We start from the raw sequence: 14,759 nt of genomic DNA on the forward strand, positions 1-14,759 counted from the left end.
CAGGAATGACCAAGGGAAGGCACCAGGGGAGGCGGGACCAAACATCATCCTTCTGATCGGAACATAATCATCATCAAAGACGTGGCAGATGAGGCCCCCTGGGGAACCAACCCAAAATCACCCCAATAACCAAACTGTTCATCTGTAAGAACCATGGCGAGGTTCGCGAGGAACTCACATATGCGACGCCCAGGGGAGAGACACGGAAGACTACACAGTGTTAATTGCCACTATGCTGCTGCCAAATTTTCAGACCTGTTAGGAGCTCTGTCTATGACCCTATGTGCTAGTTAGTGCTGGCACCTGGCCACATAGTGTTCAGAGTTGGGTCATGCACTGGACTGAGCCAATGCACACAGCTGATTCTGGTACACAGGGTTGGGCCAGCATGTTGGATCATATGACCCTGCACTGGATCTGACCCTTGAACCAGTCCTGTTGGCAGGATCCAGCCCATGAACCAGATCTATACATAGGGTCCGGCCCATGGACTGGCTCCATGCCACTCATCTGTCCACGGGGCCAGAAGTTTGAGCACCAGTGCTCTAAACCCATACCCTAACTTACACATGATAACTGGTTCACGTGCCCATATCCTAAGGCTGAATACTAGGAGTGAACTCTCAGTGGTCTGAAGCATTTGGAGTGACTTTGCAAATATATAATTTGCAGGATTTAGTTTTTCCTGTTATCGTATTAGTCTCTCCTTCTGCTATAAGAAATGCTGTTGGGCTTCTTGACACCATGAAAGACAACTGCCTAAAGTCTTTATTAATATTTTTATCCCAGTATACTTTGTGACGGTGTGAGGGGAAAACTGGAAGGTGCACTTTTTCCAGGGATATGGCATACCAGAAGATCTGCAAAGGCAGGCAGATACCAGAAGAAATCAAGTATTGTTTTTGTATGGTACCCATGCACATATATAATTTTATTTTAATTGCATATTAATTATATTCAGAATATAATTCTTTTTCTGTTCTAACTAAAGTGCTCTTAAAATATATGGGGTGAATAGAATATGTTTTCTATTGTTTGGCAGTGTTTTAGCTTTGTAGTATATGTATACATCACCACAGGAGGGAGCTGTCTCTTAAAAGGAAGTAATCTGTTACATTGGAGAAAATACTAATATATCTTATATCTTTTGGACTCTAGAAATGGCTAAATAGCTAGATATAATATAACCTTGCTCTAACATTGCTATAGAAAAAAATACATTAAAAGGATAGAAGTAATGCAAACACTGTGAGAAACTGGAACTAACAAAAGAAAATATTTTCTGTTTTGAACATTAAAATTATATTAAAAAATCACTTAAAGAGCATGAAGAAGAAAAGGACAGACTTTTGGAATGTGGGTATGTAATTAGTGCAGGCAGTTACTAAAGATCCTTGTGCAATTGCACTATTTGTGTATTCAGACAACTAATTAGATATTTAATGATTCATTTGCCATTAATATTATCACGATTGTACAATACTTATTAATAATGCAGTAAATGCTGAGCACATTTTTTTATGCCAGTAGAGTTTTGCAGTTCAAGAAATCTGGCTAATTTTAAAGTAATTTTTGGTGCTAAGTCAAATAATATATGATAGTTCTTTATATTAAATAATGGCTACATATTTAAAAAATTTAACCTCTTCCAAAAAAATATTGGGCAAAACTATTTCAGTGGTGGTAGACAACCATCTGTCCTTCTGGATCATGGTATATGCATAAGAGGTCACCCAGACCTTTGACACACATGCCTAGAAAGGATTATGGAGGAGCAGGGGCTGCCCAGACTTTCCACCCCACTTTAGGCCATTGAGACAGAATCCAAAGGCCAGGCTGAGTCTAGACATTTGATGCCTTCCTGGCAGTAGTTATATGCACATCAGGAATCAAACCCAGGTCTTCTGTGTGGCAGACATGGATTCTACCACTGAATTACAAAAGCAGGTATTTTAGTAGTATCTTTTAAATTGAAATCCACAGATGCATCTCAAGCAGGTCCAAGGAAGTGATCCTCCCCTTCTATGTGACACTGGTCAGGCTGCAGTTGGAGTACCGCATCCAGTTCTGGGTGCTGCACTTCAGGAGGGATGTGGACGACATGGAGAGGGTCCAGAGGAGGGCCACCCGCATGATCAGGAATCAGCAGGGCAGGCCCTATGAGGAGAGGCTACGGGACCTGGACCTGTTCAGCCTCTGCAAGAGGAGGCTGAGGGGGGATCTAGTGGCCATTTACAAACTAGTCAGGGGGGACCAGCAGGCATTGGGGGACTCCCTGTTCCCCCAAGCACTACCAGGAGTGACAAGAAATAACAGTCACAAGCTGGGAGAGGGTAGATTCAGGCTAGGTATCAGGAGGCGCTACTTCACAGTCAGGGCAGCTAGGATCTGGAACCAACTTCCAAGGGAAGTGGTGCTGGCTCCTACCCTGGAGGTCTTTAAAAGGAAGCTGGGTGAACACCTTGCCAGGGTCGTTTGACCCCAGTATTCATTCCTGCCATGGCAGGGGGTCGGACTTGATGATCTGCTCAGGTTCTTTCCAACCCGACCAACTATAAAACTATGAAAGTGAAGTAATTAGTAGCTCTTAAGAGAATGTCAGAGAGAAGCTGGGCTGGAAGGGACCTCCAGAGGTTATCTAGTCCAATCCCCTGCCTTAGGCAGGATCATCCCTATCCAATCATACTATCCTGTATGATCCATAATTAGGGACCTACCACAATAACGATTTTGTGGATTTTGCAAAATCCGGCATTTCCCTTGAAATCGGGCAATGCCCACAAAATCCACAGAAAGAAAAAGAAAAGAAAATTTATTGAAAATAAAATGCTGGCTCCCCACCGAGGGTGAAAGGGGGAAGCTGGACTGCTTGCACGATGGGCAGCCCAAGATGACTGACACCCCCCAGCGCCTCTCATCATCTGCAAGACCTCTCCATCATACGGCCCTGCCCCTCTCCACCACTTGGTAGCAAGGGGTGGGGCTGCACTGCCTTCACAGCCAATCAGTGGCAAGGGGTGGGCCCTCAGGCCCGTCAGCCAATCAGAAATTACGCCACCCAGAAAAATGATGGCTGGGCCCTTGTTTTCCTAGCAAAATTGGCCTGTAGCCACCTTGAATTCGATAAGTCCTTATCCAAAGGCTTAAGTCTACATAAGACTACCCTCCTCATCCCTGACAACATAGATCTAGCACCCTAACCTGTCACAGGTAAGGCAGGGGAACCATGGCCGCTGATGTCCTGCTTCTATAAAATGTTGTCAATATACACGCAAGAGGTCTTGGGTCTGACGCACTATCCTCGGCAGTATTAGCATAGCTCAATCTGATACTTTCTACTGTAGTTGTTGTAGTTGCTAGTTGTTAGTTTTGACTAAAATACTGATTTTATTGTAGACTACTTTTACCCTTCAAATTAATTAATTTTGAAGGTTTAGATCTAGTACTAGTGTTTTGGATTACAACTAAATCCAGGTCACTAGATTTTAAATCCTGTCTATCACATGTAGAATTAATTCCTTCTCAAATGATGAGCACAATAAATACCGATATTGTTTAGGAGAGGGTCATATCACTTCAAAATGTGCATTTTGTAAATCATTAAAAAAAATACACAACAGATTTGGGAATCCCAAGTCAAGTTTTATCTCATGGAAAGTTAAATTTCATGGTAGACTCAGGCCACTGACTGTGTTGAAACCACACTTTTGCGCTCTGACACCAGACCAGGAGCCTGAAGTCTTAGGCGAGCTTGATTCTTATCTAGACGCTCTAATGAGACCATCTAAGACACCACAGGAACTGTCAGTTACTCCTGTGCCCACAGAAGGAAGGAAGGCATCTCTAAGTATACTTCTAATCATTGGTTTCTGTTTCCAGTACCAAGCAGAAGGAAACCTGAAACAGTGAAGTCTCAAGATGGAACTGAAGCAGAAGAAAGGCTGTACTAAGAAACTGGATATTGGTACTGATAACAATTGAAACCTTAGTACAGTGGTTCTCAAAACCGTTTTTCGACTTGAGCACCCCCCCATACTCTTCGTGAATTGAGTGGCACTCTATTTAAAAAAAAAAAAAAGTATATATTAGAGTACTTATCTCTTTGGAGAGTGGCCAGGCAGTTAGGGTGGGGAGATTAGCCAGGCGGGTCTGAGTCTGAGCCAGTGCTTATCTGTTTATTCCCTTACAGATTCACAGAAGTTTAGGGCTGGAAGGGACCTCATGAGATCATTGGGTCCAGCCACCCTGCTGTGGGCAGGAAAACCACTGGGGTCAAATAACCCCAGCAAGGTGTGCGTCCTGTCTCCTTTTGATGATCTCCAGGGTAGGTGCCTGTACCACCCCTGCTGGGAGTCTATTTCAGAATCTGGTCACACAAACCATGAAGTTTTTCCTTATATCCAGTATGAAACCTTCTTCTAGGAGTTTAAGACCATTGCTCTTTGTTTTCCCCTGGGGTGCTTTGGTGAATAGTTGTTCACCTAGCCCCTGTTCTCCCTTGATATATTGGTAAGCTGCCACCAAATCCCCCCCGAGTCTTTTCTAGGCTGAACAGGCCCATATTTGTCAGCCTTTCCTTGTATGGCTTGCTTTTCAGGCCTCTAACTGTATGAGTGGCTCTTCTCTGGACTCTCCCAAGCTTCTCCACATCCTTCCTGAAGTATGTTGCCCACGGCACACCTCACAACACCCTCACAAAGGACATGGCAGCACCCCAAGATGCCATGGGCCCCTGGTTGAAAATCATTGCTTTAGTAATAAACTCATAAACTGTTTGGCAATGACTCATTCATCGCACAGTTTCAGGGTAGATCCCATCAGTATTACTTTGTCTGGTGCCATATGGTTCAGACCCTTTCTGTATTAATTTCTTGTCTCTTGTGGCACACGAAGGCATTTTGCTTGGCATGTTCACCTCGGGGAAGAGGCCGGGGCTCAACTGCCACAACAAGGATCAGGCCCTGCCACTGTTCACCCCTGGCAAGCCAAGACCTTACAAATTGAGGTTGTGGGTGTTTTTGGCACTTTGTCCAAAAACATTGCCACCCCCTGCTCTAGTGCAATACAACCAATAGTGTTGGCCAGTTGAGGCCCACCCTAAGTTCTCTACTAGGGTTTACCGTGTATAGGCAACACATATGAAAACTAAAATGCTCTTGTACGCCCTCCTGACTAGATCCTTAGCTGTTACCAACTGGCATCGTTCCACTGACTTCACACCAGCTAACGCAGCAAAGCTAGGGTTTTAACATACGAGTATGTGTTAGCTAACGTGTTAAAATGCACCTTTTCCTAGATAGACATAGTCTCAATGGCACAGAAGGTTAACAGTATTTTAAGAGTAAAATCCTTCTGCCCACTTCACAGTTGCATAGCTCAAATGACAGACAAGATTCTTTGGGTGTATGTGATATCTTTTATTAGATCAACTAAATTGTTGGAAAAAATTGTTCTTTGCAAGCTTTTGGGCACAAAAACTTGCAACGAACATTTTTCCCAACGATTTAGTTGGTCTAATAAAAGACATCACCTCAGCCCACAGAACCTTGTCTGCCTATGCACTTAGAGCCACACAGCTACAACCAACACTTGCTCAAATGACACGTGCGTTTTCAACAATGAGGCACACACCAAGAGCATTGTCCTTGTGACGTGTTGTCCAAGAGTCACTGAGACGACGTACAGATGTTGGAAGCGACACTGTCCACTGGAGTTGCAATACATGAGATCCATTAATTATTTCACAAGAGGGACCAAAAAGCGCATTTTCTTTTGGAAAAAAATGACAACCTACAGAACGCAGTGGGGCACCGGGTCGTATGAAAAGTCTCTGTCAAATGACTTGAGTGCATAATAGATGAACAGAAGGGAAGCCCAAACTGTCCTGCAAGCTTCCTGCTGTCTCTTTGCAAACCTCAATATTGCAAAGTCGCTTGTTAAATGTCAAACTATTAGCGCCAAAATAATCCGTCTTTAAAGCCAGAAGGCATTGTCGGTGTCTGGTGCTTTCCGCTCCAGAGCAGCCGGCAAGGAGCGAGCCTCCTCCTCCTCTCTCTTCGACCTCTGCCCGGGTCCGTGCTGGTTTCCACCCTCATGGCTCTGCGGTTTGCAGTTTGATCGAGCCCAGGAGGAAGGGATGTGGATGAGAGCAGCTGCAAGAGGAGCTCCCATTAGGCAACACCACTGGCCCCACGCCTTCCCCGGGAAGTAAAACTTAGGGCAAAGGACAGGGTAAGGGCAAGGCTTCAGTGCAGCTTCACTTCCTCAGTGCACATGAGCGGGCTCTGCACACTTGCGCACTAGCGCCGCCCGAGAAGTTTGCACATGCACAGTAGCAGAAAAAGGGCACATTTTGATCCAGGGCACTTGCATCGCGGAGCAGCTCAGAGCTTCTCACTCGGGAAGAGGCCTTTGGAGCTGGGAGATCAGGAGCAGCTGAGGAAGGGGCGTACTCCCGTGTAGCCGGAGAGCAATCCGGAGCAGGGAGAGGCGAGCCGGGCTGATTAACAGCGAAGACCGCCTCCAAGCTAGGGGAGCTTCTAAGTTTGCCTAACTGAAGGGAGTCCTCTTTTTCTGATCGGAAAAAAAAGGTTTCTTAGTAGTTTAAGCCTCGCGTTCTGTTTATTTAAAAATGCCGAAAAAGAAGCCGATGCCAATCCAGCTGAATCCGACCCCGGATGGCTCCACCGTCAATGGGACCAGCTCTGCAGAGTGAGTGCGGCGTCCCCAGGGCTTGGGTGTTACTTCTGCGCTGGGCGAGGCAGGGGCTGGGCGAGCTGAGCTCAAGTGTTTGTTCTGCTAGTGGCCGGGCTGGGTCTTGTGCACTGAGGATGTTGGAGAAAATTGTTGCTGTATCTTCTCTAGGACTTCAGCAATGCAAAGTGAGAGCACTGTTTTGTAGGAAATACTTCATCGTTGTGTGGAAAACAAAATGCACAAGTGAGGTGCGGAGGGGACAGCATGAACAGAACTTCTCAACTACTGTGTTTTAAAATCCCTGATGCTTTTAGACCTCATGGCAAATAGCATAGTTTGGCATTCAAAGAATCTAAATGATTCCAATAGAGTTTTTGTTTTGCTTGCTTAATACTTTGAAAATGAGTCTTCAGCTGGGGAGGAACTGATTATGTGAAAGTGTGAAGAACTTGGTGGTGCCTCAAGTCTTGTCCGTTTCACAGCGTAAACAAGTCAAAAATGCAAATTCTGTGACTTCCTTCAGTTCGGGTCGCCTTAGGTAGTGTTTGCAACGCGTCAAGGCAGTTTTTTCCTTGACTAAAAACAACAAACTTCTCCCCTTTTATATCAGATCCAGATTTCACTTACCTCATCTGTATTGCAGGGTTTTAAAAGAGCATTATTGTAAAAATATTTGACACTTCCTTGATATACCATTCAAATGAATGTGTATGTATGTATATGTTGCAGAGTTCTTGGTTGTAGCCATGTTGTCTAAGGACATAGGCAGGTAAGCTTCTTTGGATAGATGTGATGTCTTATTAGATCAAGAGCGTAGTTGGAAAAAACTTCTTAGCAAGCTTTCAGGCACAAACACCCTTCCTATGCCTGAAGAAAGGTGCTTGTGTCTGAAAGCTTGCAAAGAACTTTTTTCCAACTACTTAGCTGGTCTAATAAAAGAGATCCCATCTACCCAAAAAATCTTGCCTTCCTTTTATATAAATGTGGTATAGAACTAAACCAAGAGTAGCTGTGCATGGTGAAAAGGGACATCTAATTAGCTCGCATTTTGGTTGCACAGATTAAATTGTTACTTGTTATTTTTCAATAATCTGTGAATTTATGGGACAAGACGAAGGAAACAGGATCACTAGAGAAGCTTACAGTTACGCTAGCTGTAGTGTAGAGTATTACCAAAGGAGTTTGCTAGAGGCAACAGGTCTGCGTTCGTCACTTCATTGTTAGACTGAGGTGATGGATTACAACTACAAGCTGTGGTTTGAAAACTGCTGTGCCATGGAGCCACAAGTTCCTGACCCAGCAGGATGAAATCAGCCTGTTGTTTTCTTAGGTAGGCAAACAGTTACAAGAAATACGGCTGTGGCTCTTTTCAGACAGCATCTGAAATGGAAGTCCTATCCGCTGTGTTAGTCATGTAGTGATAGTGCTCAGCCTGTGCAATCGGAGCCTGTTTTTTTTTCCATTGAGCTCAGTTTCTGTTTAATCACCGAAATAAGAGACTTCCAAAAATGTGTAGCACCCGTTGTGATGCTTATGACCCAGTTTTTAAAATATTCAATATTTAGTGTGCTTTTTGAAAATCTGGCTTATTATTTTGGTGCCCAAATAGATTGTTGAGAACTCAGCTTCCTGCTCTGACAGTAGGTGATGATCCCTGTTGAGAGTTATGGTTTAAGTGACACAGCATCTGCTGGGAATTGTGTGGCAAAAGTATAATAATACCTTGAAATTATACCACTTCTTGTTCAGTTATCTTTAAGGGCTTTGCAAATGTAATTTGGTTTGATGTTTCCATATCTCTGAGAGGTAGACATTATTATTGTCAGTTTGCAGGAGAGAAACCGAGGCATGTGTCAAATGAATGAATTAATTTTGATACCTAAACTTAGTGAACCTTTCCGATGAATGTTCCTCCTGCCAAGAAATGTCACTCATTGGACCACTGTATGGAAATTTGGGATTACATACCGATTTGTCCCTTCACTCCTGTGGTTGAAAATTTACAAAGAATCATGAAATTAAGGTCACTTAAAAAGAAAAGTGTTATTTTCATAAAGGAGAGGATGTCTCAGCATTTTCAGTTTCCAGTACTAAGAAGCTTTTCTGTGTAGCTCCCTTATTTGGGATCAGATGTTGCTTCCCATATTCGGCCCTGTGGAGGATGAGGGGTGACCGATATTTTTTTGATGATATGGTTTGTATAACACACATCTCTCAACCTGTTCTTGTTTATACAGCAAAATTAATGAACCACAAAACCCAGAACTCCCCATCTTCCCCCCCCCAAGCACTAACCCTCATTAGGATGCGCTCTGGGTTGTTTATTTTGTTACGCCTTAACCTATAAATTCATCCTTAGATTTAATTTTCCCTTTCCAAATTCTACCATGTCCAAATAAATTAATCCTGCTATACATTTATAGAAGTACCTAGATTTTGGTAAAATGTTTCAAGATTCTGTGGAATGAAAAGTGCCGTGCATGTGTAAAACTAATAACACCTGTAGTAGTTCATTTGCTCAACTTATGCCATTCTAAGTTACTTACTGGCTGGGTGTCCTTTAGTTACTCATAGCCTGGTTTCATATGCACACGTAAGCGTAGTTAGCTTCATTAATTTCATGCCTCTTTAGGGGAATGCAAAGCCTTTCTTAGGAGAGGAGGCAAAAAGAGCTTAGTTTGTTTAGCTTAGTGAAATAGGCTGAGCGGGATATGATTGCTCTCTGTAAATACATTAGGCAGTAAACACCAGATGGAGAAAAGACTATTAAAGCTAGACGACAGTGTTGGCCACAAGAACTAATGGGTATGAACTAGCCATGAGTACATTTCAGTCCAAAAAAGGAGCTTTCTGAGCATTGGAGGATAGAAGCACTAATCTTCCAATAGGAGTAGTTTAAAATTGGTTAAAATAGTGGTCTTGATAATGTTATGAAAGGGATTGTGATCAGCTGCTGTGATGACAGTAGATGACTGGATGATTCAGGAGTCCCTTCCAGACCAACATTTTTGTGTTCTCTGCGCTGCAGGATCAAGCTCCACAATGCTTCTGCCGTTTTGCACGCTGGAATCGGGCCCTGGCCTGCAGGGCTCCCCATGGATCTGTGGGGAGCCATGCAGGCCAGATTACATAGTGCTGAGGGTCAGAACCAGCCCAGAAGCCAAGGTTTGAGCACCCCTGGGTTAGGCGACCAAAACATGACTCATGAGCTGCATGTAGTTCTTGAACAATATAAGAATTGCTCCTGATGAGACTATTTCAATAAACATACCCTTTTTCTCTCTCTCTCAACTCTTTTTTTCTATTTTGATTTTAATTTTTGCTTATTTATTTTAAGTAGTTATTTTAACATTACAGTATTCTTAGAATATGGGCGCTATGAATAGATCACTGACTCTGGCACATGTGTGCCTCTAAAGTTTTTGTTTCCTGTGGCTCTTGGCTGTGTCAGTTTTGGTTTGCAGTTAGAAGGGTTAGGAATTTTGGTCCCCCCCTCTGTTAGAAGCCAAGGAAGTCATACTGGTGCATGAATATATAATGCCAATTGTAAAGTATGTTCTAGAGGCCTGAATCTCATTTTCATCAATGTCCCTTTACACTACTAGCACGCAGAGTTTATTTTTCTTCCTTCTACTAAATAATTTGGGATAATTCCCTGCCCTTCAAACTTCTGCCTTTCCTGCACCTATCCAAAATATGTAACCATGCAGGGTCCACATGAGTGAAGTTAAATGCAGCATTTCTTAGGCCAGGCTGGAGTGAACATCCTAGGCAGAAGCTCTTTTAAGAAGCAGGAAGAGAATTCTATCAAAGAGAAGTTTTCTTTATTCTAATACCGTTTCTTGTTCCCTGTAAAAGGGAGTGACTCTGTAATTTGTAGGCGCTTTTTATATCACAAAAAGTGTATGCACGCTGGGATACTTATTCCAATGTAAAATCCAAGTGGAGACAAAGTATAGGTCTCTCTTATTTTGATGCAACTAGTCAATGTAAACTCTGTGAAAGAAGGCAGGGCAGGGTGGAACCTTTATAAGCAAATTTGTTCAGAGAGGTCTGAGCTTCTCATGAGCATTCATAGTAGCCTAGTAAAGCTCATGCCTCTCTGAACAAGCCTGTCTATACTTTTCTCTACCCATGCATAAGGATATAGGCATTCTTTTTTTAATGCTACTACTATTACTACTACTATTACTACCACTTCTGCTACTACTAGTATTTTTCTCCTCCTTTTTTGAGTATAGACACCTTTTAACACATCCATATGACAATTCCATGACTGGAGAAAAGTGAAATTGAGGCAGACTTGTTCTAGAATTTCTTGTAACTGATATTTACCCGAGCCCTTTTTGCTGTACTTAATCTCCTATTACCTTAACAGTTTATCACTGAAACATAGCCGCAGAAGTCCCTACACAGCTTGAAGCAGCACAGCAAGGGCCAGGGTTCATACCAGCGTGCACCAATTTAGGTAAACTGGTTTCCTAAAACCAGTATAGTTGTTTTGGTACAAGCTTCTTTCAGGGTACTTATTTGGGACTAAATGTGACTAAATATATTTTAATTTAAATTAGCGGGATTGAAAGGTGGCAACGGTTCTGCAATGCATGCTCAAACCCAAAGGAAACTAAACTGCAGCTTCTTATCTTAAGTAAAACACATAAGTATTAGTAAAGCATTGTCATAAAAATGTCACTGTAATTGGGGATTTATCATTTAAATGACTACATTCAAACATATGCCATAATTCGTGCTTAAGTATTTTAATGACCTCAGAAAATTGGGTGAAAATGTCTGCTAAAATACCTGTGCCCAGAAAGGTGTGTAAAGACAAATCGTGTCCCCATGATCTAAACTGCACGTAAAGAGACTGGTTGTACATGCAAAGTAGCTCCATGTATGGTATCAGGGTGTGTGGGTTTTGTTTTTTGTTCTTTGGGGGGAGGAGGGAGGGGTTGGGTTTTTCTGTTTTTTGTCTTTGAAAGCATGCACTAAATTACAGGCAAAACTGATAGGTGGCATTGTCTTTTTTCCAAGACAAATGGGGATATAAAACATCAAAGCAGATGAGCTTGTTTAGCTCCATGTGTACTTGGTGTTCATTTATCTTTCACAAAAATAACTTGTTTTCTTGTAAGAAAACAGCTAAGTGATGTTTGGCATTGTTGAGGTACTCATATTCTTAATAAGATTATGTTATTAGTGAATGAAACTCATGCGTAGTATGATTTAGCACTTCTAAAATTTTGTTTTGAAAGATAAAAAGGTAGAATGAATAAACAGAAGATCTGTGTGGTACCTTTGAATAATGGCAATATTTCTAGACAACATCAAGAAAGGTATTCCCTGAGTATGAAGTTACATGGAAGAAAGCTCAGATGGAGAGAGAAGCAAACGCATAGAATATCAAAGATAGTCCTATCGTTGTCAATATACAATGAGGTATGGGGTGATGATGTAAGACTTTTTTGTATCTATAATAATGAATCCAGCCCCTACAAATAATACACAAGAGTAATTCCTGGAAAAAAAAATTGTGAGAAAAGTAACGTGCTAAATGCTGCCAAGTTATACTCTCTTCACTGTCTTCAGTCTTGTTGAAGGGGGATTAAAAAGGCTGCTAAATAGCTAGCATTATCCTCTAAGTACAGTTGCCCAATTTGATAGTCAAAGATGATTCCAGCAAATTGTTATGTGGAATTATCTTTGAATTCATTTCATAATACAGTCTGCAAAGGAAATAGACAGTCATTCAGTATGTACATCACAGGTTTTTCATAGCAAAAGTCTTTGTCGAGAAAATGTTGCTTGTTGTGTAATAGGGACAGCAAGACACGTTGGCTCCAAACATTTTCATTTATTGTTTCATCAAATGTTTTTGCATTTTTTTTTTTTTTCCCCTGGGATTCTTTCACCTCCCCCCTAAATAATCCCCCCCCGCCCTTGTAAAATGGACCTCAATGGAAAGTAGAATTGAGTTAGGGCTCTGGCATATGTTACACTTGTTGTGGTCCACACGCAAGTTTCCTATAACAAATTATGACTGACCAAAGGATGAGGGATGGCAAATCTGCCCCAAAAGTTGCTGATTGAAATAACTGTTGTGAAACCACAAAGAAGTTTTCACATCTGGCCAGTTACTGTCGTCTAAGAAATCCCCAGTATCCCATGGTCCCCTGCTCTCTCTTCCCCTCTGCAAGAAGAAGGGAAATGCCTGCTTCCTGATCACCCACCCAACAGCAAGCTGTCAGGGTGCCTAGCCCACTGTTCCCTACCCAATCCTGTTAATCGGCTGATCAGCATGACTGAATAGGGATGGTTCTGTCCTGTGGGGTGGGGGAGCTGCCCGACAAGGCCTCAGATTATTTTTGCAGGGCTCATAGGCAACCTGTCAAAGGCCCTTACGTTCATTAGGCCACTCCTTGGCATATCTGGTGGCTTCACCTGCTGTGCTCTGTGTCAGACTTCTGCAGAGCTGATTTATAAAACGTGGTGATAAAATGACCACTACCTCCTTCCACTCTATCTTGGGTTTAAAAAAATCTAAACCCTCAAGTTAGACCGTTCATGTACACCAGTGGTGTCAAACTCATCTGGTTCCATGGGCCAGGTAAGTTGGGGCAGGGCCAATTCATGGGCCAGACCAGCCCCACAGACTCAAACTCACGGGCAGCACCAGGGTTTGAATGATATGACCTGCGGGCCATATCTTCGACATCCTTGATGTACGTGGCTTCCACTGGCTTAAATGAAAGCTGTGTGTGTGGTATGGTCCATAAGTTTAGACCCTAAAGCCTCTGAAACAGCTGAATAGCAGTTGCATGTACACAGTAATTGTGGATGTATAAATGATGCGTCTCTTACTGCATTCCAAGCTGTTGTCTTTTTCATTTTCTGTTCATGGCAGGATAACAAATCTTCCAAATATATGGCATGAAGGTATACTTGCTGGATAAGGCCTTGTAAATTTAGGATAATTTCAAACGGAATACTGCCCATCCAGTCTATAGCCACCTGTTCAAGTCTGCATGTATATATTTTCCTTCACTGGATTAGAAATGCAAATTTAATAATATTGAAAAGGCTACTATAACATGAATAATGTAATAAAAGTGATGGAAGTCCAGGGTCATTTCCTTCATTGTGGCTAGGTGAATGAATTAAAAAATAGATTGAAATATTTAATTGGCTAACAATTAATGCACATAGTGCAATTCCTAAACAATATTATATAGTTCTTTTTTGCAAATAAAAAGTGCAGATGGATTTTTTTTTTCAGTGTCTTGGATATTCCAGCTAGTGTTCAATTCTGCTTTATTGCATAATTGCAGCAAGGGGAAAAAGATTTTACTGTAATAAGGTTTTGGTTTGCTTTAGAAAGCATAAATCAGTTTAGCACTAGGAAGACTAATTACTTTTGAAAGAGTAAACTATAAGGTACTGTAGTAAAACAGAAGCATGTGGAGTTTTTTAAATTGGTTCATTATAATGTTTAGACTTTAATTAATGTATCTGATATTTTATGTTTGGGTTCTTATGGTTCCAAACAGTCAGACATTGTTTTCTGTGATAACGTAGCATGTACTACATAGGGATGAATTGCTTTGTTTCTGTACATACCTTGAAGTACTATGTAAGCATTATGAATTGTGTAGTACGTTCCTCTAAAAGGCTGTTTCTCTTTACCCACAATACAATAAACTGCGATTGGACTCTTAACCACAAGTGTCACTGAGCAGAGAACTTTATGGTAGAATTTTTTTTCCATGCTAGGACTTACAATATTAGTACTCTTGTAAAAGGTTTTCAATATCTAAATTTTGTATTCATTTGTATAAATATTAAAACAGAACAAAAAACCCTCAACCAACTTTCCACCTGAGGTTTATATTTAATTCAGTATTATAAGAATAATGGATTACATTTTTCTACAAAACAATGTTCTCCTATGAAGCAGGAAGTAGCAAAAATTCTAGTTTGTTAAAAAAATGTAGTTGTCTTAAATTATCATCCTTGTGAATTAAAGGGAAAAGATTGAGAACTTCTCTTCCCCCTTTCCCCCCCCC

General features: G+C 41.7%; 1 protein-coding gene across 1 annotated transcript in view; it reads left to right on the forward strand.

Moving 5' to 3' along the window:
- The first annotated feature begins 6,254 nt into the window (after positions 1-6,254).
- Positions 6,255-14,759, forward strand: part of MAP2K1 (mitogen-activated protein kinase kinase 1) — a 55,823-nt gene continuing 47,318 nt past the window's right edge. Inside the window, exon 1 of the mRNA XM_006020093.3 lies at positions 6,255-6,711. Coding sequence (XP_006020155.1) covers positions 6,632-6,711 — 80 coding nt within the window. The 5' untranslated portion in view covers positions 6,255-6,631. The remainder of the gene's footprint in view (positions 6,712-14,759) is intronic.

This window comes from Alligator sinensis, unplaced genomic scaffold, assembly GCF_000455745.1.
Source record: "Alligator sinensis unplaced genomic scaffold, ASM45574v1 scaffold210_2, whole genome shotgun sequence".
Taxonomy (NCBI): domain Eukaryota; kingdom Metazoa; phylum Chordata; order Crocodylia; family Alligatoridae; genus Alligator; species Alligator sinensis.